At 45.3% G+C, this 27,845-nt stretch overlaps 2 protein-coding genes across 3 annotated transcripts in view; one reads left to right on the forward strand and one right to left on the reverse strand.

Moving 5' to 3' along the window:
- sip1 (septin interacting protein 1) overlaps nucleotides 1-15,441 on the reverse strand; it is a 61,068-nt gene extending 45,627 nt beyond the window's left edge. Inside the window, exon 1 of the mRNA XM_089560645.1 lies at nucleotides 15,252-15,441. The gene's annotated coding sequence lies outside the window, so the exon portion shown is untranslated. The remainder of the gene's footprint in view (nucleotides 1-15,251) is intronic.
- Nucleotides 233-27,458, forward strand: LOC149329904 (T-complex protein 11-like protein 1). 2 transcript variants are annotated; one of them, XM_089560647.1, is made up of 9 exons: nucleotides 233-468; nucleotides 9,405-9,743; nucleotides 10,482-10,614; nucleotides 11,762-11,882; nucleotides 12,914-13,134; nucleotides 15,313-15,649; nucleotides 16,870-17,054; nucleotides 18,530-18,702; nucleotides 21,783-27,458. In XM_089560647.1, exons 2-9 carry the CDS (start codon nucleotides 9,482-9,484, stop codon nucleotides 21,977-21,979), a joined length of 1,629 nt encoding a protein of 542 aa, XP_089416773.1. In that variant the 5' UTR covers nucleotides 233-468; nucleotides 9,405-9,481; the 3' UTR covers nucleotides 21,980-27,458. The 2 variants fall into 2 exon arrangements, with proteins under 2 accessions (XP_089416773.1, XP_089416774.1); XM_089560648.1 differs by having other exon boundaries at nucleotides 9,405-9,650.
- The last annotated feature ends 387 nt before the right edge of the window (nucleotides 27,459-27,845 follow it).

A 27,845-nucleotide genomic window follows, 5' to 3' on the forward strand; every position in this document is an offset into this window, starting at 1 on the left:
GCTTGAATTGCGTAGCCTATGCCGGATGGCCCACTTTTAACGGTCGCGTGAAATATCGGCGGCATGATGACAGAACAGGACCATAGAGTTTTCGCCCATAGCGCCGGTGCAGCCACGATAGCCATGAACTTGCACGGACCACATGGACCATGAACTTCATCATCATCACGAATGCGTCATTTAAACCACGTGGCACCAGACGTCACATATTCTAGCCATGCGTCACTTCCCTGGTAAACTTCCGAGCGCTTCCGATCATCTGGGCAGGCTTTCGCTATGCGTTCGACTGGCTGAGTTTTCTTCGGATAGCCGAGCGGTCGGGACGCATTTCGAGAAGTCGTCGCTCAGGTTCTCGGCTGAGCTCTCGAGAAATCGTGCGTGCGTGTGGCGTTGGTCATCCCGATTCATTTCGCTGGTATCAAGCTTCGGGATTAAACAGGGCCAGCGACGGACGTTTCTCCCTCCGAGGTGAGCATTGTCGTTTCCACTGTTTTTGTTTGCTCGAGCGCGCCCTTGTGATGTTATGTCACCGCGGTTTAGGAAGCTTTCGCCCGCGCTTTCACCTTGAGCAGTCTCGGTGTTGGAGGGCGCGCGACACTGTTGCCGTAATGCCTGGCCGAAGATGTGTTGCTAGCGGATGTTTTGATTTCTTGATCGACGGTCGTCAAGAGAGCGCACTACGAAGCGCCTTTCTCTTATCGCGCACCATATAACTGCGCACCTTGGTCGTCGCGGACGGCGCAACAGTGGTGTAGCTGTACGCTATTCGCGCGTTGCGCCACTCTGGTTTAGACGTTACAACTGCGTCACCGATTCCAGTTTGCAGCGAATTTCAGCGCCTTGCATCAAGCCGAGAAGAAAATGGTGTTAGACCCTAGAGCGCCATTGGAGCAGACCTGCATTGACATGCTAACAGCTGATTTTTGTTTGTGGTGGTCGGCGCGCTAGTTGTTTCGTTGTCAGAGAATCGGAAACATGTTTTGAATGGGCGCATAATTCGAACAGCTGTGCTCAGTCTTTATTGTTCTGATTGGAGAGGCGTATGTCTGTTCTCTCAACTTTCATCCTTTCTAGACAGTTATGAATATAGCTTGAGTTACAAGATATCATCTCCTATGGATTGTAGTCGGAGCATGTTTCTCAGTCATATGTCGCGAAAACTTGCACCCCTTTTTTGTTGTTTTCTTGCGTGCATTTTTAGCATTTAATATGAGTAAGATAATGGAATGATTGCACCATGGCGTAGCACTGAAACTCCCTTCTTAAATAGCGAAAATAATGAAGCAAAAAATGTGTTCCAAAAGAAACTCCTGCTCAGCGCGGTTTTGTCTTTTCGCTTGTTTCGTTTTATTACTGTGTGCATGCTGTTATCTAGACCTACATAGAAACCCCTTCTGCAGTATGTTTGATTTAGTATTGAACTCCATGTTCTAGCTGTCCCAGACAGTGAGCCAAATGTATGAATTCAGCATATCAGAATCTTGTTCAATAAAACATATCTCTGAGACGTCCACGTTTGGACATATTTAGTACCTTCTATAAGCAGGATGCATCCCGAAAGCAGGGAAGTAAATATGTGCATTGGAAGATTTCACAAAGATGTTTTATTGTAGACGTTTCTGAAAATGCTTAGTGGATTACCAGCAATTCTTCACAGATAGCATGCCAGCTTAATTTTTGTTCTGTTGACTTGAAATGGGAAATATGTTTGCAATCTTTAGATTTATGGTACCAATAAAGTTTTAACTTGTAAAATTGGTTTCCGTAATTTTATTGTGAGCACATGACAGTTTTAATGAATGAAAACTCACGGTTGCAAGGCTGAAAGCACTAGCTGCAACACACGTGAGCCATTAAGTTGGCAGCAAAGCACTTCGTGTCATAGGGCGTTCGAAGAATATGCTGTCATTATTCAATTTGCAAATCCTATGTTACATGCTCTGGCATGTATTCCAGGCTGCAGTAACTTTTTTCTTTTTTCTTGGGAGAATTAATTGCTGTCAGCAAGTCTGGAGAATGTGTGCAAAATAAATTCCGTAGGAAGGTCCCAGACATATCCTGCATTTTTGACTTAGATGAGTTTGAACAGATGAGTTTGAACTTCTGCTTTCAGGCGTTCAATTTTTAAAAATCTTTTTTTATATGTCCGCAAAAATGCTCATGCATTCAGCATATTGTGCTGGACTTTGATGCGAGATTTTATATTGTTTGATATATACCATACTGCCAAGGACTATTTCATGTATAGCTTGAGCTTGTGCAGTGGCAGTAATAGTTAATACGAATTTGAAGCATAAGTACATAGCATGAGCCCTCTGTAAGCTCTCTGTAGTATGGTAGCCAACATGCATATGAATAACTGCCTCTAAAATTGTGTATTTTCCTCTAGGCAATGGTGAGTGCTTTCATTCAGAGCCACGTATCTTTCGTCATGCTTAGTGGTCTGTATGGTAGTGGGAGCATACCTGGAAAGTTGATATCTTACGCTATATCTTCCTTGAGGTGCTTATTATTATCCAATAGGGAGGAAATTTTCAACATCACAGATATACATAAAGAGCTTGCCAAGAATTCACAGAATAGATTCCCATCTTCGATAATTGTGATGATGATGATTTCTGCATTTATTTCACATGCGTGCTTCTACACAATTTTTCAGGTCTCAGGGCATTTTATTCCATCTGCATTAGAGGACATACTGCACCTTGTACACAAGGAATTTATTAATGTTCAAATTGTGTCCATAAATTCGGGCACAGTGTCTGGAGGGAATTTCGCTTTGTGCATCGTGCTGGCATTCATATAGTCTCGTGGATTATTTCTGTACCCACTGTTCAGCTTCTTAGGTGTCATCAGATCAGCTTTCCGAAATGAACAGTGTCCGTATCAACTTTTTTCTACAGCTCCATGTATTGGATTCGCCTATGTACAGTTGCACACAGAATAATATGGACCATGCTCTCGCTTTCAAACTGTCCTGTCGCGTTGCGTAACATAAATATAAATGTCTTGCCTTATGTGTTAGGGCAAAAGTAAATATTACGTGCATATGTCTCAAACATCATTACTTTTTGCTAGGTACTGCGTCAGATGATTTTGACCTCCGAAGCATGGTCCATATTCTTACGACTGTACTTTTCTGTTCCGTAAAAATTCAGATATATATATATATATATATAGAAGAAGGGGTCACAACATTGCAATTATCTTCATTTAATACCGACAGTTTCGAACGGAGGACCATTTGGAAGGACGGTCCTCCGTTCGAAACTGTCGGTATTAAATGAAGATAATTGCAATGTTGTGACCCCTTCTTCTACAAGTATTCCTGGCCCATTGAACGACAAGACCTGCTGCAACTATATATATATATATATATATATATATATATATATATATATATATATATATGAAGTCGCGTACTACATGTAAGTATGCCGTTTGTTGCGGTACATAATTTTATGAGGCTGCGTTTGCCACGGTAGTATGCCTTAACGCGACCGCTTTCTCTGACGTCACGGCGACTTGGCGATTAAAGGGCGCGCGTGCTAGTGGTCCGCTTTCTCTTGCGTCAGCCGGGCTCGGTCGGTGCGCGCGGATATCTCTTCATCGCGTCGAGCGAGGAACCCCCCTGCCGCCCGCCTTTCGAGACAGATTGCGTAACTTCCGCGTTTTTTCTTTCTTCTTTCTGAAGAGCGAGGTCGCTAGAAGCGCAACTGGGTCAACCGGCGCCGTTTCAGAGCAGCGCCAAGAACGGTGCGCAGCGCCGTCTGCTGATGGTAGGAGCGAGACGGAAGTTCGGGCCGCTCCGTTTCCATCAAAACAAACACACCTGTGTGCTGCGCTTTGCACGGTTCACACGCTTGGCTTATAGAAGACAAAGAAAAGACGCGGAGGACGAGAAAACTCGGTCAACGGGAACGGTCCTCCCTCTCTGCTGGGAACGCGTGCCGCGCGCAGCCACCTAGCGCTCTTGCTTTCGGGCGGTCGTCTGTTGCTAAAATAAGCCCCCCCTCGAAGGCGTTGCTGCAAGATGCACCCGTTCTCTGCTAACGCATGCCTTTCACGGTGCGCCCATGGACGATGTGCAGTCTGTCGTTTTGTTCAGGCCTGGCGCCCCCGTCCGATCTGGGTCGCTAAGGGCGCGGCATCCTTTCTTGCAATGCTGTTAGCGATGGTATATAGCTTGTGTCACGGAGAATGTCAGAAGTACGCCGGTTGCCTGCTGCAAATCCCTCGAATATCATTTTTAAACGGAAAACGCAAGGTATTCGGGACTCATGTTGTCTAATGCGGCCTGTTTATATTTATGAGCGAGTGTACGCATAGATAAACTTTGTTTATGGGCGGCGGCGGCCAAATTTGAAGAACACCGCGTGATGTTCACGCAACCGCACTGGTTTGAACAGCGCGCCAACGGAACCGCCTGTCATTGGCTGTTGCCATGGTGCCCGGATGTGAACAAGCGGTGAAGCTTACTTTACAGGAGCCATGCGCGACTTCCCGTGCGTGTTCGAATGGCCGTGAACGCCGTTCGAATCAAGACGTAAAAAGAGGGGCGCAAGAAATATGCCTCTTTGTTTGGCAAATTTAGTTACGCTACTTTCTCGCTCAGGAGATCGCTCAGGAGGTCGCGGTCATCTTCAGTGCTTTGCTCGGAATTCAAGAATTCAAACCATTCGAACTCTAATTCGCGGACATCCGACTTTACTCGAAGCGACTGTTTGGACCCGCCAACTTTACGCGCGGACTTACGAACTATAGAATTAGAGCGAAACCCTGCGTTACAGCTGAATGACTCGGCAAAAAAATGGTTGACGGTTGGCGCGCGAACCGGCCGTCGGTTGCGGACTGGCGACCTCGCTCGCGAGCAACACAGACGGCGAAGCGTGTGAGTCAGCGACGGGGAAATCGTGTCGCTAGCCTCTGGCGAGAAGCTTGTGTGTGGCCGCCTGTGGGGGAAACGGACGTTCATGGCCGCGAAAATAGAGGGCGACGGCGCGGCCAACAGCCTCCCCCGTTCCTGCGACGTCGTGCTGGCCGCCAATTTGCGCCGCCCACGATTCAGCGGCGCTGCGCCTGATCGCGCGCGAACCGCCAACGCGCAGCGCCGAACGTTCCCCGCCGTGACTTCGGCGAAGGCGTCGAATTCAAGGTTGGCTGGTTGAATAAACCTTTCGTCTTTCGATTTTTGAGGTGTATACACTAAAGGACGTTCACTCTGGTCCCGACTGTGGGAGTGTGTCGACCGGTATGTCGGTGGTTGTGGCATATACGTGATCAAAGCACGGTGTGTAGGCTGAGGAACAGGCATCTGAGCGAGGTGACATTACATCGTCTCTGGTGTGCGGTGCCAACAGATGACAAGGACAAGAGATGTAGAAAGGGTGCTTTCTAGGTACCTTCTTTTCTTCCTGTGTCTTTGTCTTGGTGCGGTGCCCAAACGGTCTGTATAAGTAGGCACTTCATTTGAAAAATGAATGTTGTGAACACGTAAGCATCACGGGTTCCTATGAGGGCAAAATTGTGCGTATAGAAAAGGCGATGACATTTTGAAGCCCTGTTTTTGAACCCTACATGAAGTCGCATATGCTCGACACGTACTCTTGTCACCTGCTCCGTTTCATTGTGTGCAAATGCACATAACATCAGGTAACAAACATAGTGTCTCTGTGTCACATTGTCTTTATTGAGCAGCAGTGGAAACAGCATCTGCATGATCTAGAATGCGAGTATGAAAAGGCCTAGTGCCACTTCTGATTTGAAACATATCACAGAATTTGTTGTTCTACATGCTGTGACCAACTGTCTACCTGGCCCGGCCTCTACGACCATAGACATCTTTTCCGTGAAGAAATTCAGTGTTTAAATGCTTGGTTATACAGTAAAACCTTATTGATACGTCTTTTAGGGACCTGCGGGGAAAACCGTATTATGCGGTAAAACGTATAATCCAAACCGCCTAATTTTCGAAAATGTAACTGTTGAATGAGGTATGAAGACATTTTTTGACAATTTCACTTCAGAAAAATGTAGATCAGCAATCCTTGGCACAAAACCTGAACAGATCCATTTCTAGTGCTCGCAGAATTGGGTCCGCATTCGCGCTGTGTTAAGCACGTAGGGAACTCCGTAACGCATCCGGTCAGTCGACGGCAGTGACGAAAGTAACCAAAATATCTCTCGCGTCATTCTCGCATGCTTCGCCCTTTTGCACTGAAGTATTGCGGAGAAGCCACCGCAGCGCCTGATTGTCGCAATGTTTTCAAGCGCATCGCTGTAGTTCGTAGATGCTTTCGCCCCCCGTGCCCTTATGCGCCCGCGAACAAACCTCGGCGTTTCTCCTCTTCATGTCGCATCCTCGTAAGAAGGGCTTTCTCGAATGTTAACGCGCCGTTTTTATTTTTGTTTCTGTTGGCGGTGGTGCAGGTTGTTGTGGTTGTGGTGCTTCGCCTCGTTGCACCTAGGTACTGCAGAGAAGCCTCCAGGGCGCGTGACTGCCGCTGCATTTCAGCTTTTCATGTCGCGTGCGCTCGCGTTCGGCCAACTTGTATGTTTTTTGACATGTGCCATTGGTTAATAGATGTACCATAAAGCCCCAGTTGGTCGAAATTTCGGACGCAGTATCCGGGAAATCGTGTTATCTGGGGATGTATTAACCGGGAGAAATATAGTTTAACTTTTTGGGACATTTTAATGCACGCGATTTTGAGCGTATGAACCGGGAAATCGTGTGAACCGGGAACGTATCAATGAGGTTTCACTGTACTTATTCCTGTGTCGAGTTGGTATATTTTTGATCGATATAAACTAGCATCTGGTACACTCTCCCCACAGTGTGTGACGTCACACTAACACGCCTCAGGAAAACCTGTACACCACACGACCATATAATACAAGAATATCAAGCACTACAACAAAAATGCAGAAATTATACTGCCTTTTATACTGATGGGTCAAAAAATCATGCTCATGTAGGAAGCGCAGTAATACAAGGAATAAATAAAAATGCAGTACGACTGCCCTCATGTGCTACAGTTTTCACCGCGGATGTTATGCGTTGCGGTACAGAAAATAACAAATGAAAACATCAAAAACAGCATCATTTATACAGATTCACTGAGCGTCCTTACAGCATTAAACTCCAAAAATGCCACGGAGCCACTTATTGGAAGCATCATACACAATATAGTAAATGTCACAACACAAAAACATGTTACAAAATTCTGCTGGGTTCCCAGTCACATTGGCATTAGGGACAATGAGAGAGCCGACATGTGTGCTGCACAAGCCAGAACCATGGAAATAAAACATGTGAATTTGCCTCCTAGAGATTACATGAAGTTAGTGCATAGCAGACTAAGAGCCAAGTGGCAAGCTTCTTGAGAAAATGAAGGACACAACAAGCTGCATACCATAAAGTCCATTTTAAAAGAATGGAAATCATGCCGCCATAAAGAGCGTTTTATCGAAGTAATTTTATGTCGTTTACGCATAGGTCACACACACATCACCCGTAACTTCTTATTAACAAAAAAAGACAAACCTGTGTGTGAAATGTGTGGTGAGGAGCTCACAGTAAATCACATTTTAATTTCTTGTTCGCGTCTCGAAGAACTTAGAAAAAAATTTTTACGGTATTTTACAATGAACACATTCCATTTCATCCCGCATTGCTTTTAGGCGAGCAAACACTTGTCGAGTTTTCACTTGTTTGTAAGTTTCTAAAGAAAGCCAATGTTTTAAATCTATTATAATGTAACCTCTGTACACTTGACATAACATCATCTAACCTTGTGTTTGGCGCATGATAGCCATAGTTGCTTATGCGCCATAAAACCCCATATAACTAACTAAACTAGCATCTGGGTTAGTCTGACCTGTAGTTTCCTTGCGAGTGGTTCTCTTAATCTGGCAGTATCTGAACTCCTAACTGGCCTCTTTATTCAGTTTGGTTTGCAAGGTAAGTCACGTAGCCTTTGTAAACACTGATTAGCTGTTATGGTGTGTGCGATTTTCACATATCGTGATATAGGCTCTTCAAGCACAGTTGTAGAAGTTAGAATTCTTGTCCTTTTTTGTCTGTCTACTATCACTTTTTCTTTTTTAGCTGTGACAGTTAATTAAAGGGGGTGAGATTGCCTTGCACATGCTGGTAGATGGTTCAGTAAATTCTTGCGCAGATATTTAAATCACAAGCAGGCACAAGAACGACAGGTATAAAGTTTTGTGAATGATGGTTTATTGGGGCCTTTGAGGTTTGAGTCAGTAAACCTTTGAATCATCAATTAGTGAACCACATAAGCTTGCTCCCTGTGTCATCAAATTCTTGCCTATTTTTTCTTGTTCCATCTGGTGCTACAAACCGTACCTGAGAGGCAATGAGACTGCTAATCATTATATTTTGTGCATTGTTATATACTCTGCGACAACCTTTCTCGGCAATGGAGCTGGAACGCGTCTTCTCTAAACACATTATATTGGTAACGCTCATTATTTGAGGCATATTTCTTGCATATGTGTGCATTTTGAATTTTGGAGGGTCAAAGAAAAAACAGTTTCTTTGACTGCAATGAGTTTTTTAGGTGCATCCGGTTCCAAGAAGCTTTTATAGATGGCGCCAGCTGTTTCAGCTACGGATCGTAAAACTGCACAGTGAGTAATATACGAGGTGGTTGTCATATGGCAGACTGAAAGTTACAGAGGTTCCAGCAGTGTACCTTTTCTTTTGGTGCCAAGAAATGCTTTCGCTGAGTATAGTAATGCACATCCCATTTTGTGTGGTTTCTTCAGTGGCTGATTCTTCGTGTTAGTACTTCTTTGATCGAAAAGTTGTGGTCAAAAACTGCCTGAGTGATGACATCCTTGTTGAAGTCAAAACGAGGAAATGTACACGGGAAGAGCATGTACTGTCAGCATCAGATGAAACACGAGCAGTATAACAGTAATGAGAAAGCAGTAACTCGAAAATATTAGCTGCTGGAGAAAATTTGTAATGGATCAGTTAACACTTCTCCACAGTGGCCTTTCTGGCACAGAAGTGAATATTGGGTACACTAATATTCAACTTCTGTTAACTAAGTTCTTGTTTTGTTCTGTGTGTTGCAGCTGGCTCGTTCCCATTTCGTTTGATGCTGACAGCACGTATGGCAGAGAATAGATAAGTGGTAGCACCTTGAGGTAACAGGGTGGATTCCATGAAAAGGTAAATGCAGAAGGGCGTGGCAGATAGTCAGGTGGGCAGATATGATTTGGATGTGGGATACATGGCTACAGCTGACACAGGACAGGGTCAGTTGAATATAAATTGGAGAGACTTTTGTCCTTAGCTGGACTCTGCTAGGCTGCTGATGATTGATGATGGTTGTGTAGGTGCCCCAACTTTTTATCCATCTTGCGTGCAGTCCACCAGAGCTGGAGTCCTCCAGGCAGCGGCTTCGAGGGTGCAAAGCCACGCCAGCACCGGACGTAAGGTGTAGACATGAGCGACTCTGGCGATGCCCCTAAGCCCCCAGGTGGCACCACGGGTGGCAGTGATGCCTCGGGTGGCGGACACGTTCCACTCAAGGATGGTGCCCGCTTCCGGACGTCGAGCGACAGCAGTGGCGGAGAGGCCAGTGACACCATGGAGGGTCTTTCGCTCTCCAATGGTGAGGTCAGGCAGTCCTCGCCTATAAAGAAGCCTCGCGACGATTCAGTGCCTACACCATTGGTCCTCGAAGGAAGCTTTGGTGTCGTGCCCGGTGCGTTTTTCGTTTGTTTATTTTTGTGGTTATGTCATGAACCAACTCATGGCAGATAAGAGCTACAGGCAGATGCATCATATATCGTGGCCCTTAGGTTGTTTAGCAGCGTAATACTATGACAGCTCTCAGTACATTGCTTTGCATTAGTGACAGCCACTTGGATCACAAGGGCCAAACCTGTTATTTCAACAGCAGTAAAATTAAAGCATCTATATTTTGGACATCACTGTATTTTTTCGCTGAAAATGGCGTGCAAAGGGCTTTCTAGCTCTTGGTTTGGTTTGGTTTATGGGGTTTAACGTTCCAAAATGCCTCAGGCTATGAAGGATGCCGTAGTGAAGGGCTCCGGAAATTTCGACCACCTGGGGTTCTTTAACGTGCGCTGACATTGCACGGTACACTGGTCTCTAGAATTTGGCCTCCATTGAAATTCGACAGCCGTGGCCGGGATCGAACCCGTGTCTTTCGGGTCAGCAGCCGAGAACCATAACCACTGAGCCACCGCGGCGGCTCTTTCTAGCTCCCCTGGAACAGGAAGTTGGAAAAATGAGTCTTGTCGACATGGATGGACATTCTGTACACTCCTATTTATTCTTGGTTTCCTGATGTAGAGGATGCCAACAGTTCGTGCGAGAATTGATTACAGGTCATGCATTGCACCAAAAAATTGTTGTGAAACACTTGAAAACCTGCTTGGTGGTATGATTTTTTTCTTTTCTCTTATATTTCCCTCAGCATCTCCGCCGAAGTTTGTCTCCCTGGACCAAATTATGAAGACTGCCAATGGGATGACGAATATGGCCTTAGCTCATGAGATAGCCATGGAGGACTCCTTTGAACTGAAAGAAACGGAGTATCCGCAAAACAGGTATGGATCGCGGATTGTACACGCCTGAGCTGGTAGAATATCGCAGTTCTATTCCACTTTTGTGTTTCCCACTCCTCATCCTTGTCTGAAATGACCCCACAGTCCCACAGTTATTGGGGTTGAGTCAGTAACAAAACCTGAACACAGGATATGGGGTTACTTACGCCAGGGACGAATGGAAGGAAGTGCAAGACTGGTATGGGATTGGTTTCATACTCATTATATCATACCAGACCTTTTTGCTTGTTATACACATGCAGTTACAGGTCATGTACTGGGTCTCTGATGTCATGGTGAGAGGCGTATTTAGCGTTAAAGGTGCACTAAAGAGGAATCTGAAATCGTCTTTTTACCGTGGGAACTCAGTCTACACTCTCCGCCGAGTATTCTTAGAAACTTCGAATTATTGTCCTGTGCGGCCGATTCCCCTATTAAATCCAATGAAACGTCTCGCCTCCCACCTTTTTTTTTTTGAACTCACCTCCGAAAAGAGGAGGAGTCAGCCAATGTGTAGAGTTCCTTTCAGCCAGCCGTATGACGGCTTTGCTTTTACTTTTATTTTTTTTTTGTTTTAGGTTTCTGCGAATAAATAGTTTTAGTCGCAAACTAAATAGCCTCAAATTAGGCCCACGGAAATAAAAATGCACATGGGCTGTTTGCTTTCGCTGATCACTATGCACGTGGGCTGTTTGCTTTCGCTGATCACTACGTATCACTCCGCCGATGGCAGAGCGGCAAGCCGCCACACAGCTGGCTCAAAGGCACTCCATGTGTTGGCTAACTTCCCCGTCTTTTCGGAGATGAGTTAAAATAAAAGAAAAGGTGGGAGCCGGGACGTTTAATTCAATTTAATACAGAAATTGGCCGCACAGAATAATAATTCGGAGTTTCTAAGAATGCTCGGAGCGTGCAGATCAAGTTCCCATGCTAAAAAGATGAGCTCAGAATCCTCTTCAGTGCACCCTTAAGCTAACAATCGCATTGAAATAAGAAGCATGCAGAATATATTCCACATGTTACTTTGCAAGCTTCTGTGGTATCTGAAGAACAACAAACAAACAAACAAAAATGGCATTTAAGGCTTTTTTCCTTAGTTTTTTTTTATGGATATTGACTTTGTGCCCCTCTCCCTGTTTGTCCCCCAAAGCCTCGAGCACTTGGTGAAGGAAACGCTGCACAAGGCCTTCTGGCACATCCTGGAAGAACAGCTGAACGAGAACCCTCCAAATTATGACCAAGCCATGCTTTTACTCCAGGAAGCAAAAGAGGTGAACTTTTTTTTTTTTTACGTGCAGCATTTGAAGATTGTTTAGCTCAGTATGGCAACAACAGTAGCTCAAACTTGTGAAGTGCATTAGCTCCAGCTGGGTGAAACAGGACAGAAGAAATTACTTAATGATGCAAACATCATGTTTGAAATTGGTCGTTTACTCTTCTTATTGCTTGGTTATTGTGAACTCCCATACCTGATTTTTCTTGAGTTGGACTTTGGATCAAAAGTTCTGTCTGCACCAAGCTATTGTCACTTGTCATTCGCTGGTTAAGCTCTAATGAATTCTACTTTAAGTGCTGTCATAACTTGACACTGTAGCGTTGTGCATGTAGATGCATCAGTGGTTGTGGTACAGGTAATTTGGGCTCATTGGAGGCTATGCCCTCGGACACTTAACTGATTTCATTACATCATTCTCACTGGAAGAAGCCCTGGACATGGTTTGTAGGTAGCTGGTTTAGTGTTTCGTATCCGAGTCGTCATTTTTTGCTGCTACAACTCCGTTACATGCGGGGGTGCGGCAGAGTGAAATGCTGTGTTTTGGGGCCAGTTTAATGCTAGAGAGGTTTTATAATGAGTGGTACAATGGCTTCACTTGGTTATTGGTTGGGATGGTGAGGTGGTTCCTGCTGGGAGTACAACGAAATGGCGAAGTCAAGAGAAGGTTTTCTGTTAGCCTGCTTCTTTTAGTGAATTAGTGTAGCAGAACTTTGGTAATTGCTTTGATGCAAACTATCTTACATATTCTAATGTCTCCATGGCATTTGCTGCATTGCATATGAGTTGAATCATCAAAAAGTCACGTTATGCAACCTTTATGTCTTTGCCTTTGACATACAGGAACCCAATGAGCCCTGGAACTCCTTCGGACATCCTGCAGATGTCCTGAACATCCGCAGTACGTCCATGGGAGTTTTAATGTCCATTGGGAAAGGGGATGCAGACTCTTTGAAAGATAGCCGGGTGTCGACTGTCGGAAAAAAGACTTATGGGGAGATCCCTGATGTAGGTGGCGTGTGTGTGCAGGTCCTGCTCAGCCTGCTGATGCCGTACAGCACCCGGCTGCGGGAAGAGATCGAGCAGGTGCTCGACGTGGACCTCATCCGGCAGCAGGCCGAGCACGGAACCCTGGACTTCCACGGCTACGCTCGGCATGTCATCTCCCTGATGGCCCGCATGTGTGCCCCGGTCAGGGACTCCAGCATCAAGGAGCTGCTCGAGATCAAGGAGATCGTGCCGCTCTTCAAGTAAGGGAAAGAGGTCACGCAGCCTGTTTGGATGCTGGGTCACTCTCTGTTCGAGTTTCTGCGGTTATTTACCATGTGTGCCAATTTACGTGAAGTCAGTGATCTACTTAAACCTTTTCGGTGCTATTACAGATGAGTCATGGTTGTCGCATCTCACAGGCTACATTAGTGTGGCTTCTGTGACCTGATGTAGTGGTTGGTCAGAGTGGTCAGCATTCTTCAAAGCATCATTGACAGGGTTGACTAGTGAATTTCGCTACCAGTTACAATTTTTAACAAAATATGGCAGCAAGTGTTCCTCTTGCCAAGTCTTTGGTACGATGGGTTTTCGTTACATACTGGGCTACTTCACTATGATGGAGCTGGAAAAGCAGCTGGTAATGTTAGTGGCAGTGTGTGGCATGCCTTAGCAATAATAGATAGTTTTGCTTTTGTCGGCATTAACTCTTTCGTTACCACGCCACTGTGCTTCGATCACCGGTGATCGAAAAATTCGAAGCGCTACGGCAGCGCGACCGCGGCCGCTACGGACTTGCTGAGTCATTCGACTTGTTGTTCACACATTGAACTTCAACTTCCTGTTTAGTTTATATTTTTGCCAAAAAGCGGCAATTTTTTAGACGCGCTTGAAGTTGGGTGTGCGGTGTCGGGCGCTCCGAACCAGCCGTCATCATCGGGAATGGCGCTCGCTCAAAAAAACCCCGTTCCACTCAATTCCGCTGCGTTTGCACCACATATTTTTGATGTATCGATTAGCACGGACCCTGACGACGATGCTGTATCGTCAGGTATTGTTTCGAAGCTCAAACTGGGCAACAAGAGCCCAGAACGCTCGCCTGTGCGTTCAGATTCCTCGTTCCGGTCTGTTTGTGCGAACCGAAGCTCCTCATTATAGCCGTTACGGTGATGTGGCGCCATCTAAGTTGTTCTTCAGAGTCTACAGTTTCGGTTTCTGCGTAGAGTGCAATTTTCCCACGACGCGCAAATTTTTGAAACGCCCTTGAAGCGGAGGGTACGGCGCGGACGCTCCATGCATGGCGTCAGGCGCGCGGACGGCGCGCGCTCGGAAAAACCTTGCTGCGCGCAATTCTACTGCGTTGACTGCACTTATTATCTATGCTACGAGTAGCAGAGTCTCTGGGGACGATGTTGCATTGTCGGATTTTGGTTCAGACGCTGTAACTGCGCAAACGATCCCGGAACGTTGGCCTGATAGTTTCGCTTTCTTTTTCCTGTCCGCTTGTGCGGGCGCATCTGGTTTGTTGTTCAGACTGTTAGTTCCATTTTCGGCCTAGTTCGTAATTTCCCCGCCGGTCGTGTATTTTTGAAGTGCCCTTGGAGCATAGGCTTATTGCGACATAATATGCGATGAGGATGGCGTCGCGTCGAGGTCGGGCGCTTCGTGCGCTCGGAAGTGTCCCGCTGCACGTGATTCTTCAGCCTCTGCAGCTGATTTTCAAGATCCTCCGAGCAGCAGTGACTCGGACGAAGATGTTGTAACGCCGATTTCGATTCTGCAGCTACATCGCAGCTATACTTATTGCAATATCGCACCTATACTTTGTTGTGTTTTATATATTTTTTTCAATTTGTGACGTAAATTAAATAAGTTTTGATTTGTATTTTTTAAACCATGCTTATCAAGCTTTCGTTTGGCGCATAACATTACACTTCCAATTTTTTTTTGTTGGACTGTAAAAATCATATAAAGGGCACTCTCAAACGAGCCTTTTCAAGAGGCATAAAGAAAAAAAATTCTAGCTCGAAAACTATTCAAGTTATAATTTTCAAACTTTAATGCCATGTTTTAGAAAGAATTTGAATTGTTTTGTAATTTCTAGAATTTTTTTAGTACAAGTGTTTGGAAAGTTATTGTCATATAAACACAAAACTTTTGTTCTTTTTTATTTTTTGTTGTGTTTGCTGATTTATTTTCACAGCATTTCAAGCAGGATATGTGTTCAAATAAATTTCGTTATAAAGCGCATTCTATCTCAATTACTGTTATGCATTTTATATAATTTTATCTATCACACTTTTTCTAAAAAAAATTTTTGTCTGAGACATATGAAAAATGGTCGTTTTCCCGTGGTAACGAAAGAGTTAAAAGGGCTTACCAAGTTTTGTTCGGCAACGATGAAGAGTGTTCACAACAGCAATTGCTGTGCCTGGCTGTAGGGGCATCATGGAGCAGCTGTACCTGATGAAGATGGACATGGCCAACTTCACCATTCAGCAGACGCGGCCGCACATCCAGTCTCACTCGGTCTCCTACGAGCGGGCCAAGTTCCAGGAATTCCTGGAGGCCCAGACGAGTGCCAATCCCTCAGCCGACCCGCTGACCCACACACGGGCGTGGCTCAAGCGCAGCTATGACCACCTGCGCAGCCTCAGCGACCAGCACAGCCCGGACCCCATCAACGGCCCCGGCTGCAAGGGACCAGGCTTTGCCAGCGTCCTGGCCGGAGCGTACATGGAGCTGCTATGCTGGCCGGATGACCTGCCGTACCCGGAGGTAAGTACCGGTTTACAGAATTGGTATATAAAACTTGGCAACATATAAGCTTATCAGTAAACCAAAAGCGTGAATGCGGTGCACCCACGCCAGCGATGCACTTTCTGCAGTGATGAGTTGCCCGCTGGCATAGTGGCGGCACGCTGCTTGCTGAATATATGTGAGGCTTAGCTCTCTTAATCAGTATCACTAATTAAGCGACATCAGTGTAATTAATTAGTGTCACTTATTAATGTCTCCAAAGAGGGAACTTGCCCATGCACATTAGTGAAGGAGTAGCTGCCACGTGTGGAAAGTTTGTGGAAGATTTTGTTTCTAATGTTATCACGTAGCACTCATAGAACTTAAGTGCCCCCCAAATGTTTCCCTGCGCATGTTGCACGCTTTGACTCATGGCCCCAAGACCCTCGAAAAGTTGGCTTCTTCTCACGCCGTGTTATCGTCTTTCAGTATCCATATTTGCCTCCAAATGTTGGCCTTGTGATTATGCTGTTACAGGTCTGTAGCTCTGAGATGTCTGAGACTGTGCGCGGGCTGCGATGTCATCATTTTGTAGGAAGTGTATTGCCATGACCAGGCACTCTTTACTATAACAGATTCTTTATTACAGAGGTCTTTACTGTAAATGGGAAAAATGTACACAGATCTATGGAAGGTGAAATGGGACTGCAGTTTCCCTGTACTATATCTGAGCTAGTTTACTATAGGGGGGTTCTACTGTTGTAGTAGTAGTAGAAGTAGTAGTAGTGGTGGTGGTGGTGGTGGTGGTGGTGGTGGTAGTAGTAGTAGTAGTAGTAGTAGTAGTAGTAGTAGTTGACTGTAATAGTAGCAGCAGCAGCAATAGTGGTGGTACTAGTAGTAGTAGTAGGCCGCCGCGGTAGCTCAGTGGTTATGGCGCTCGGCTGCTGACCCATAAGATGCGGGTTCGATCCCGATCGCGGCGGCCGAATTTTGATGGAGGTGAAATTCTAGAGGCCCGTGTACTGAGCGATGTCAGTGCACGTTAAAGAACCCCAGGTGTTCGAAATGTCCGGAGCCCTTCACTACGGCGTCCCTCGTAGCCTGAGTCGCTTTGGGACGTTGAACCCTATAAACCAACCAGTAGTAGTAGTAGTAGTAGCATAGCACGAGAACTGGTTATGGAGTGGCGTTTCTGCCTGGCTCTTTCACCCTGCTGCCTTGTCAATTGACTCCTTGTACTTTGTCCTTCTCTCGCGAAGACTCTTCGGCTGGACCAGTCGCGCTTTGAGGCCCTGAAGGACAAGGTGCACCTGGCCGCACTGGTGGCCAGCATCCTGAGCATCACCTACCGGCTAGGGGGCCCCGCACTGCAGGGAATCTCGGACTTCAAAGAGGACCTCAAGAGCCACACCCAGCTCCTCCTGGAAGGCTTCGCAGAGTGCAGGCAAGCATGTTTGCATAGGCCTTCCATGAGGACGAGTGGCTGTTTGGAAGTGTGTGAATGCGGAGGAGTTAAGTTGAGTGGGGTGCAGTTCACTTAGAGCTGAGCGGAGAGGCCTATGGAAATGCGCTAAGGTTGAGTTATATTCAGTGGATTTGAGTGGCGCACTGCATAACAGGAGTTTCCCAAATCTTAAGTCTGCTCCTCCGCAATTCACTTTGCCCAACTAATATGGCGTCAAGGCAGTTCTCAAAACAGGAATTATAAGCACAGTTTGTGCGTTTTTCAGTGCAGGATATGGTGGCTTGGTAATAACGAAACCATGTTGACATATCCTGTGGTGTTAAATGCATGAACTGTGCCTAAATTTCTTTTTGGAAAACTGCCTGTTCTGACATTACTTGGGCAAAGTGCGCATTGCAGAGAAGACAACTAAAGAATTGGGAAACTCACTCACTCTGCCGTTGAAGGAGTTGGAGTCGGCATTATTGCTGTGAGGTGTGGCTGTATTGGAACTTGATGGAGTTTGGTTGAGTTGGAGTGGTGTGTTGTGAAGTTCAGTTGAAGTAAGTGGAGTGCATTCCAGTTGCAGTGGATTGTAGAGCTGCATGGAGCAGGTCAATTTCACTGCAGCTCTGAGTGCCCTTGCAGAAAGACACCAGCAATGCTTGGGGTACCAGAGTTACACCCTTGCAATGCCTGGATGACTGGAAATGGGGGGGCAGTGCTGAAAAAGAAGGGATACCACATTTTTGAGAAACGCTCATGTCGTAATTTGAGGGGCAGAAACTGTTGAGTCATGTGCGGTTGATTCGTGCTTACTTCTTTTCAGCTGGAGGGGGTGGGTGAGGCTAAATGGCCCTGGCTTCATTGTACTCGTTGCTTGATGTGTTCTACCCCTTGCAAATCTCTTAGAAAGGAGTTTCAGTGAGACAACTGCAGATTTACAATTTGAGTGCCTGAGCAATACTGCCTCAGGAACACGAAATGATGTCGTAGCATTGTGGACGAGAACCATTGCGTGGATAGCTGGCAGTGTTAGCACAAATGTGGAAAAAGGAATGCACAACGGTGGAGCCTGAGTGTTGTACATACAGAGCCCAACCTCCAGTAACGGCGAACAAACAAAAAGAGTGTTTATTTGCGGTCAGCGGCTTATATACCCTCGGCTAGGGGCGCACAATGTTGCTTGCACAGAACTAAGTTCAGCAGGTTGTCAACACGCAACAAGGAAAAAGCTACACATGAACGCATGAGAACACCACACTGAGGACATAGTGGGAAAAAAAAAAAAAATGATGGAGTTGGATTGACTTATACCTGTTGTCCTCTGTGACACTGGTTGCATGGGGTAGGGGAGCAATCAAGCAGTGATCTTTTTCGGACTTCGTCTTCCGTATTGCTTCGTCATGTCATATTTTATGTTCCGTGCACTCTGTACGTCCCCCCTGTCTCACTCCGCGTATTGCACCGTGCAGTGAGGAAGAGCTGAGGGAGAAGCTGCAGAGTGTGGCCAGCCAGGTGATCAAGGAGGTGCAGGAGTGCCTGCAGAAGCACGGCTTCAACCAGCTCCAGCTCAGCCAGGAGCGTGTGCTCTACGATCAGATCGTCGTCATGGTCTCCGCCGACCACCCCGTGCGGAAGCTGCTCCGTGAGTGCTCTTCTTCACTGGGCCCCAAGCCCTGTTAGAGGGACCCTGAAACGATTTCATCACTAGGCCTATTCTAGTGCAACAGATGTGTAGAGGTGGTCTTTGCGGGTATTTGGGTCAAATTTGAAAGCTCTGTGTGGACCCCATAGTTTAAAAAATTGCTGTTCGCAGTAGCTCGCAACCGATTGGGGCGACGCCTCACTTCTCACTTCCGGGTGAGCCTGCGCTCTGCTGGACTGCTCCCTGATGTCGGGGAAGGGGGGGGGGGGGGGGGGGTCGAAACTCGTTTGCAATTCCCGCACCCATTGATGGAGCACCGGAACCAGAGGCGTGGTCGGTTGTAGCCTTTCAGTAGGCATCCTGTGCTCATGTTGATTAATGGAGGTGGCGAAAACAGCGATAGCGTTCATTCTGGAGTCTCGTTTCTCATGCAACATCGCTGTAATGTGGGGAAGCCGCCCTTGCTGGTGGTGCTGTGTGGGGAAACCAATCGAACTGGCGTTCGGCACTCGGTATCTTGCAGCCTCCGCAATCGCCCCGGGCGGCTTTAAAACGATGCAAGATCATTGAACGAAGCCTTTTCAGTTTTGCATCCTTTCGCTGACTAAATTTCATTTCTCCTGCATGAGCTTTTAGAGAAATTTTATATTCGAATTTCGGCTATATCGATTTTTTGTGCCACAAATAACTTTTTCATGGCTTTCTGGCTCAGTGTATCCTCGTGGTACTTACCTAATAGCGTGACGAATTTTGGTATAGCTACAAGGCCGAACGTAAAGCAGATTTCTGCCCATGCTTGAAAAGAAGTGGCTAGCGGTGGTGATGTGACGTATTCTTGTAATAGTTTGGATTCATATTTGCTAGCGCTTAGTGAACACACGGGACAAGAACACAAATACACAGGACACAAATACACAGCACTAGCAAATATGAATCCAAACACTTTCCAACTAGCCCAAGTTTCCACCTTAATCTTGTACAGTCGACGACCGAAAATTCGGACGCCTGATTTTTCGGACATGCTTGATTATTCGGACTTTTTCGCGGCACCGCGACATGGCCCATAGAGCCAATGTGTAAGAGCGCTTGAAATTTCGGACGCACCGCAACTGACCACTCGATTTTTCGGACCTCGTTCGCACTCGCCGCCAGCACCAAAGCCGCCATATAATGTGTACAGTGGAACCTCATTAATTCAGACTGCAGGAGATATCGAAAACTTGATCAAACAAAACGAAATTCAAGCTTAAAGGGAGCCTCTTGCGACGCTGAAATTCTGCGCGAGTCGGCACATTGCGCTCGCGTGTTTTCGAATTCGTACTGTCCTTGAATGTCTTCCGCCGCACGAACTTGTAGTCTGAGTTCACGGAATTCATCTGTGCCGAGTCTTTAGTCCCGAACACGGAACGCGAATACGATCGCGGAGGCTACGCGCACGCCTCCGCGTAGCGCGCTTCGGGCGCGCCGCCCGATCTTATCGCGCCGCCGGATCTTATCGCGGCCGCGATCTGCTCGCTGTGCCGTTCGCGGAGGCCACGCGCGCGCACCGGAGCTTCCAAGTGCCGTCTATGGATGGCGCCGTGATCATTATCAACATTTTTCTCGGTCGCGATTTTCCGCCGTTCACATCGGCATCAGTATCGCCAGCTTCAGCCTTTCGTGGCGTGTTAGCATGCGTGTTAGCGCGTTCGCCGTGATAGTGGCTTTCGCGTGCTGCCGCCGAGCTTCACAGTTTTAGCGCGATGGGCAAGCACCTTAAGCTACACGGCTGGGAGTTTGCTCTCGAACGCGGTCGGTAAGCGTGCGGCGGGCGGGAAATTCGACGCGGCCGAGAAGTGCGTCCGATGATGGTGCAACCAAAATAGAAACACAAGCTGCAAAAAGCGCGCTTTCCAAGTCAAGCCGTGCGAGTTTCCTGAACTGGAAGAAGAGCTGCTCCTCTATGTGATGGAATTTCGGAACAACGGCTACGCGTTGACAGCGGACATGCTGCGCGGCTTCTTTTGGCATGAGCGTGCACCAGAGCGCAGCACCAGCTCAGGAGTCTAAATACTTCGCGAGTGACGATTGAACGTAGAATAAATGTCGCTCATTCCCTGGTTGGTGTGTTTTTACTTAAAAAAATTTTTTTTTCGCATATCGCGTGTATGGGCCGCACCCCGAAAATTGGCCCTCGAATCTGGAAAAAAAGTGCGGCCCTTATACGCGTTTATACGGTATTTCGCGCGGCGAAATATAGTCATGAGGAGCTTTAGAATGTGTGCAATACAACTGGCCGCTTTCTCCGGCATAGTGGTAATAAGTTCGTGATTTTTTCGGTGAAATTTGATTTTCCGGACTGCCCGATTTTTCGGTCGTTTTCGCGGTCCCTAGAGAGTCCGAAAAATCGGTCGTCGACTGTAATAGGTTTGGTCTCTTACCTACTCCATAGTGCACATTTCAAGTGGTTAACCACAAAATACTCAGAGGCATCGTTTCACAGGTTTCAACAAATTATGTTAACATAAACTGTGCCAAACTTCACATCGGAAGTTGTGTGTCCACAAGCCACCTGAATTTGCACTTGAAAAGCAACTGAAGAGGATTTAGAATGCGACAAGCTGAAAGCTATTGAATATGTGAACTTGCAGGTGAAGCACTCAAATATTTTTGCGCTAGCATTTTAAGTGGTAAATTAATCATCGATTAAAGTTGCAATGGAATGCTGGGGCCTACATGTTGACGTCATCTATGGCTATGGTACATGCTCCAGCGAAAAATAGTTTTAATATAGTGTTACCATATGTGACACTACATTACGTTACCATACGTAGTGTTATTGTATGCTCCTACTGCTACTGTATATTCCTTTCGATGGTTGGCAGTGGTAGCAGTGTATGCGGATATGCTACAGTAAAACTCTTCGATACAGCAGTTGCATTACGTTTCTTGGCATTGCACCGGATGTTATAGGGACTGAAGATACAACGCTCCTCCCTCTGTCAAGAACTTTCATTGCTACATTTACTACCACTTATGAGACTGACATCACTTTGAAAAACTGTGCTCTGAAAAACCTGTTACTCCTCGTGTTATTACAGTGATGCGAGTCCTGGACTTCATCAAGATGGCAATCTCCGCTGGATCGGCGCGGCCCACCCAGATTCCTCCCGGTCTGTCGGTGCTCGAAAAAGAGCTGACGTCCATCACGGGGCAGTTCCTCCGCCTTGTGACCCACAACAGGGCCGTGTTTGGAGAGACGTACGGGGACATCGTGACAGAGCTTAGGAACGCCTAGACACACCTCAGACCTAGGAGGGGAGGGACCGTAGAGGACCGGGCACGATCGCTAGGTCTGTGGCGGCACTGATTTCGGCTTAAGCTGTTATGTGCAGGACAGTGAACATGTGATAAGGCATAAGTAATATGTGAAGGTTAAAATTGCGAAACGCGCTTCCCTGCTGTTTGCTGCAGCCGATGAGATGTAGATAGATTTCAAAGATAAGTTGACGGGCTGATAAGGCATCACTTTACACAGTCTGACAGCCTTGTTGTATCTACTGTTGGAGTGATGTTTTTGCATGCCTGGTGATTTAATGTTATTCGCTATTATATTTTCCACTCAAACTGTGTGGCTATAATAAGTTAGTGATTGCTGCCGAGTGTGATTTTAAAAGCCTCATTTCATTTTGATATTAATGTAGTCCGATTTTGCGTGTCATTAAAAATTAGAACCATTATTAGTGCGTGTTCGTAAGCTTGCTAGCTGACTTAATCATTATCTTTTGTGTTACTACGACCGTAACTCTTGTAACTTGACGACAAGTGGTATCCTTACGTATTGTCATACAAACCGCTAGAGAATTCTGTGTATATTAACGCATATTAGTGCTTCATTATGTAATGTGTATACTGCAATGAAATATTATACATAGAATGCACGTGAATTACATATTACAGTGGCTTATATTGCAAGAGGAAGCTTTTGCATTGAATCAAAGCCACCTGCTTTTATTTCTGTTTTGGTAAATTCCTGCTCAGTGTGCATGTCTGTACAGTGTGCAGAGCTAATTAGCATGGACATGTATTTAGCGTGACTATATTGTTATTTATATTTGTTGATATGCTTTGAAGTCTACAGCAGAATTACTCTATCTTTCTTGTCTTCCGACACATGTGGCAAACTGAATTTATTACCGTATTTACTCTCATAATGATCGCACTCACGTAATGATTGCACCCCCGAATTTTGTTATTCCCCGCTTAATGATCGCACCCCGAACTTGCCGCTGCAATTTGTCGACGATGTCGAGTCTAGCTGACGATGATCGTACTTGCCATCTGTCTTGACAGATGGCACGTGCAGGTGACCATCTTGCTCTGTCAGCATTACAGCGGCAGCTGCCTGTTGGTTGACCTGCGATCACATGGGCAGTCTAAATGCGGTTATGCTTAATCACGGATACCAAACTTAACTGTGGTTATCTCGAATCACGGTTCGCCTTTGTCGCAAGGCTCGCCATTGTTCTGGGTTGCGGTGCAACAAACGAAGTGATGCGGTGATCCGGCTATACTTTCTTGTTCTCGTAAGTAATAAACCCTGTGATCCGGGAACGTCAAAAATGAATCCTCCTTGAGGATCTCTGGCCTGTACCGAATTGTTTGTAGGAGTAATGACTCGGATACAAGCTAGTTTTACATTCGCAGCCACGTAGCAGCTGCTGCCGTTGCAGCGCGGGTGACGCAATCTGCTTGCACGCCAGCTCCGCTCTAAGGCGTCGCTGAAATCGATCGTACATATTTCTTTTAATATGAAACAATTATGTTGTCAGTAAGGCAGGGCCATAAGTAGAACATTCATTACAGCATTGGTCAATTGAAAAGCGCCGTCCACTGTGGCTTCGATACGAAACAAGTTAGGCCTAGTGACGACTAGGAAGTACAGAGTGCCGTCATCCGCCGCGCTCGCGGGCGGCACCATTGCGGTAAGCGCGCGGAATCCAGTGCTCCGAGCGTTGCGAACGTGTCACCTAAGTACATCAACGATGCGGCAGGGACCGGACATTTTTTGGCGTAACGGCAGTAAAATAAGTAGCTTGAGCGCCGTGGGATGTTGCTGTTGTACGCTCTTGCTGCGTCGTGCTTATTTTGATGTGTTGCTCTTGGAACGTGATTTAGTGCGAAGAAACTTCGTTCTTGAAGTGGGTCAGCTCGTGCGCTTTTCGCACTCCACTACCTTCTCGGTTAACGATGCAAGCCGAGATTGCCGAGCTCAGTAGCGACGTAACCGCGGGTAGCACGCCCGTGTGTCAAGGGTTGTCTGCCTGCAACTTGTTTGTGTTTTCGGTGCTCAAAAATTTTTTGTAAAAAATTTACCCCGCATAATCATCGCACCCCTAAATTTGCGTCAGTTTTTTTAAACAAAAAAGTGCGATCATTATGCGAGCAAATACGGTATATTATTATAATGGTGGATAATTAAAACTGTCCTTCGTGGGAAATCTTTGACAAGTCTGTGGTGCATGTGCCTCTGTGATTATTGCATTTAATTGTGAATTTATCGCTTGTTCTTTTTTTTTTTTTCATTTTTGTCACATGTACTTCAGGCTCGCTCATAGCTCGAGTGGAAATCGTGCATACTGTCGCAGTCTGTGTCAATGTAATGGCCTTAGCGTCTAGCCTGCCAATGCTCCACTGCCTTTATAGAAGCCACTGTCTTAAGAGTCGCAGCTTTCAGATCAGTCGTCCACATCTGAGAAGCATCAAATGTTTTTTTTTTTTTTTCAACTGAGAGTCAACAAACGCAGGCATGGCACTTCATGTTTGCGTATTGTTCACTGCCTTTTTTTTTTTTTTGATGCTGCAAAATGCCAGGGATTGCAACATCTTAAAGAACTCCCGTCAAGTGTGTTGTTCAAACATTCCATATTCTTGTTAGGTATGACTGCAGTCATCCACTGGTTAATGAGCATCCCGGTTAGGTGGGTTATATGGTAAAATCGTCTGAAAGCAGAAATACATCCTATATATATTAGTTTTAACTCGTACGACGAGGCTGTTTAGTAATTTGGTTTAAGTTATCCGACACCTGTCTTATCTTCTTGTTCAGTGGAGTACAAACACCTGCACATCAGAAGCTTTTTTTTGGCTTTTCCTTGAGTATAAGTGTAGATGTGACAGGCACCAACAATATTGTTTGGAAAACTTTTGAAATATACATTTGTTCACTCTGTAATATGTATATGCTACCATTTTGTGCAAAAAAAAAGTGGAAGTGAAGTTGGATGAAAAAAGGATTCAAAATCAGCAGCACTAAAGAATAAAAATTGAGTAGTTTACATTTTCTGGTCAAAGCATGTCTTGAATTGGAGGATATCAAAGGAAGGAAGATTGGATAGGATCGAATAAGCCTAAGTACGATGGACAAGGTTTTCAGAAGTAGTCCAAAATGTCTTTGTCTGTCTTGACGAGGTAAGGCTGCAGTTTTTGTCTACATTTGTGACATCATTTTTTGCTCCAGCATCGTGAATTTTCCTCTAATTTTGTTTGTTCACCACCTTTCGAGCGTTTTCTTAGCTGCGGGTGTCATTCCCTCACACTGTCATAACATGAAACAAAAACTATGAATTAGCACAAATGTGTGGTAGCGGCATATGAATTAAGCGGCTTTGATAATCAATGAAAGTGAAGCAGACCAACCAAAATACTGAAATTTGTTTGAATTAGGTAGAAGTGCAAATTTTTTACCTTGAATTTACGTCGGTTGCCTCCATGCTTTCTATACGAATTTATGCAACACGAGCCTCTTCACAAAGGGATGTGCTCCTGCCATGTTTGAGACTCTGCTGTGGGTACCTGCCGGCACTTGCAAGATTTTATTATTTTTAATTTTTTATTATTATTAATATTATGGGCTGTACCTCTTGCATCGGGTGGTCTGCATCATTATGGCCAGTTATTGACCTTGAGTACCCTCTAGGGAACGTGAACGCATTATGTATGTAACTGCAATGTAATTGAATGCATACTTCTAACTACTGCCTGTCCAGATTATGTTTTTATGCTGTATGTAGTTCGGTAGTAAGTTCTTCAAACATTTTTGCTTTTTGTTATTTGGTTACTATTCGTGTTTTTTTTTCAATAGCCTCTGCGGCTTGTTTTTGAAGCTGTGCTAATGCAATGTCTTTTTCTCTGAGTGGCCAATTTGTGAGTGTGATGGCAGCTTATTGTTGTTATTTTATGATGAAAACTTGGAGACAGTGTTAGGGTAAACCAAATACTGCAATGCTTTGAGTGAAAGTACTGGTACGACTGTTAAACCAGGTTACCTGAAGTTCTTGTTCACTAGAGTGAAATGTTCAACGGTGCATCATATAACCTGTCTTTGTGGTGGAGGCACATAATTGATGGGAGGCCCTGTATAAAATATGCGCAGAACAAAAATTGAAATTTTTAAAGTTACTTAAGGTTTTTATCTGGACCAAGTGTTTACTGTGCTGATTGTAAGCATTTAATCACGAAATTGACTTCATCACTAAGGCTCTTATGAGCTGAGTAAATCAAAGTGTCATAGTTTTGGGGGAGCACTACAAGATCAACACAAAAGAGTGCTTCATGACTTCTTTGATGCCAGCCACTTCTGTTTCTGATGCAGGAATTATGGGTTTGGCCTGTACTTGTGTAAAATGCAGCAGTTTATGTGTAATGAACACCTGTGAAGTGAATGTTAAAGACATGAATTTTACATATATTTAATCATCCAGGCATTTCACTTTTTTTTTTTGCTGCCCTGCTACATCTTGTGGATACTTTGTGTGCGGACTGCTGTCAGCTTGCCCATATTCACAAATCAACTTAAATTTTCTGTAACTAAACTGAAAATGAATGTTTTTATACAAATTTGGGCTTCTTGATGTGCTGCTTTGTCACTATTCACAGGTAGCTTTGAATAATTTTATTAAAGACATTCTTCATTACCTGTCTTCTTTGGGGAGCTGGATAACTTTCAGGATTGAGCACATTTTTATACTGTATCCTGATATGCATGGTTTCTCAGATGGCCACGTGAGAAATATTTTGTCCTCCTCCTTTGCGAGGCCTTTGTGATCATTATTCTGTAATACAAGCATTTGTCATTGACTTGGCAAGATGTGCAGCTTTTGTCAAAAGTGTACGGGCTACGGAGATTGCCTCGAAGCCATCTCACAGGGCGCTTACGACACCTTTGAAGCTAAAGAACTCTATAAGGTTACAACACGATGTCTTTTTCGACATGTTCGACAAAGTCTCTTTGTGACTTATTCTGGAAATCAACCTCCCTATCGCACAGATTCAGAGTTCCGTTGTTCAGACCATGCCTAGTGCACAAGTTAAAATATCCATTTACTCTTGATTCCTGGTTAGGATTCTCGAGCTTTCCAGGATGCTTGCATGGTGATACCACAAGAATTTTAATTGCACTTGGTGCGTCATACTTCGCAAATCATGCTTCGTCTAGTCTCTTCAGTTATGTCCGATTTTGGTGCTCTTGGAAGAAGTTGTCAAGGGCATACTTCTATTGGGGAAGTATTGTTCTTGCGCAGCTTGTGCTATTGCTCTTGGAATATTTTAACTAAGGCAACGCTTCTGTTTAGAAGTATTGACCTTGTGCTGATAAAAGCTGACAGTGTTTGACACTGCAGCCTTGGCTATGCTCCTTGTTTACTTTCTTTGTCGTGATAAGTTTATTTGTTGTTCTCCATAAAAAGCCGTGCTGTTCAATAAAAACCTCTACATAACTGTTGGCTACTCTTTTAATGCACTGCAGATAATGGCTATGTGCTAGATACTCGGATGATTGCAATGTTAGGGGTAGAAATATCTTGCCTCATGTAATATGCAAGACACGAAATTTTGTGATTGGAAGGAAAATGTTGACCTGCTTGTATAGTATGTATAGTGTACTAGTTATCAAGAATTAAATGACAAACGACAAAAAAATGGTGTGTGTGGAGGTGATCTGTGCACCAGTGAGTAATCAATAACTGAGTTTAGTGAGTGTGCTGGAAAAATTTCTAGCGTAGGTTATGCAGTAGCAGTTACTGCGTCACTTAACGTTCATCGTGGGATTTGCAAAAGAAAACGTTTATGAGGCGACCACGGCTCGCCCTTTTGTCAAAAACGGG

Source organism: Amblyomma mixtum, chromosome 9 (assembly GCF_055824585.1).
Source record: "Amblyomma mixtum isolate Tamu chromosome 9, ASM5582458v1, whole genome shotgun sequence".
Taxonomy (NCBI): domain Eukaryota; kingdom Metazoa; phylum Arthropoda; class Arachnida; order Ixodida; family Ixodidae; genus Amblyomma; species Amblyomma mixtum.

What these genes read in the sequence shown, in the direction of transcription:
- LOC149329904 (XM_089560647.1), top strand. Translation starts at nt 9,482, where the DNA reads ATGAGCGACTCTGGCGATGCCCCTAAGCCCCCAGGTGGCACCACGGGT. An exon ending in ACGGAGTATCCGCAAAACAG is followed by an intron (nt 10,615 to 11,761) that starts GTATGGATCGCG and finishes TGTCCCCCAAAG; the next exon opens with CCTCGAGCACTTGGTGAAGG. An exon ending in GAAGGCTTCGCAGAGTGCAG is followed by an intron (nt 17,055 to 18,529) that starts GCAAGCATGTTT and finishes TGCACCGTGCAG; the next exon opens with TGAGGAAGAGCTGAGGGAGA.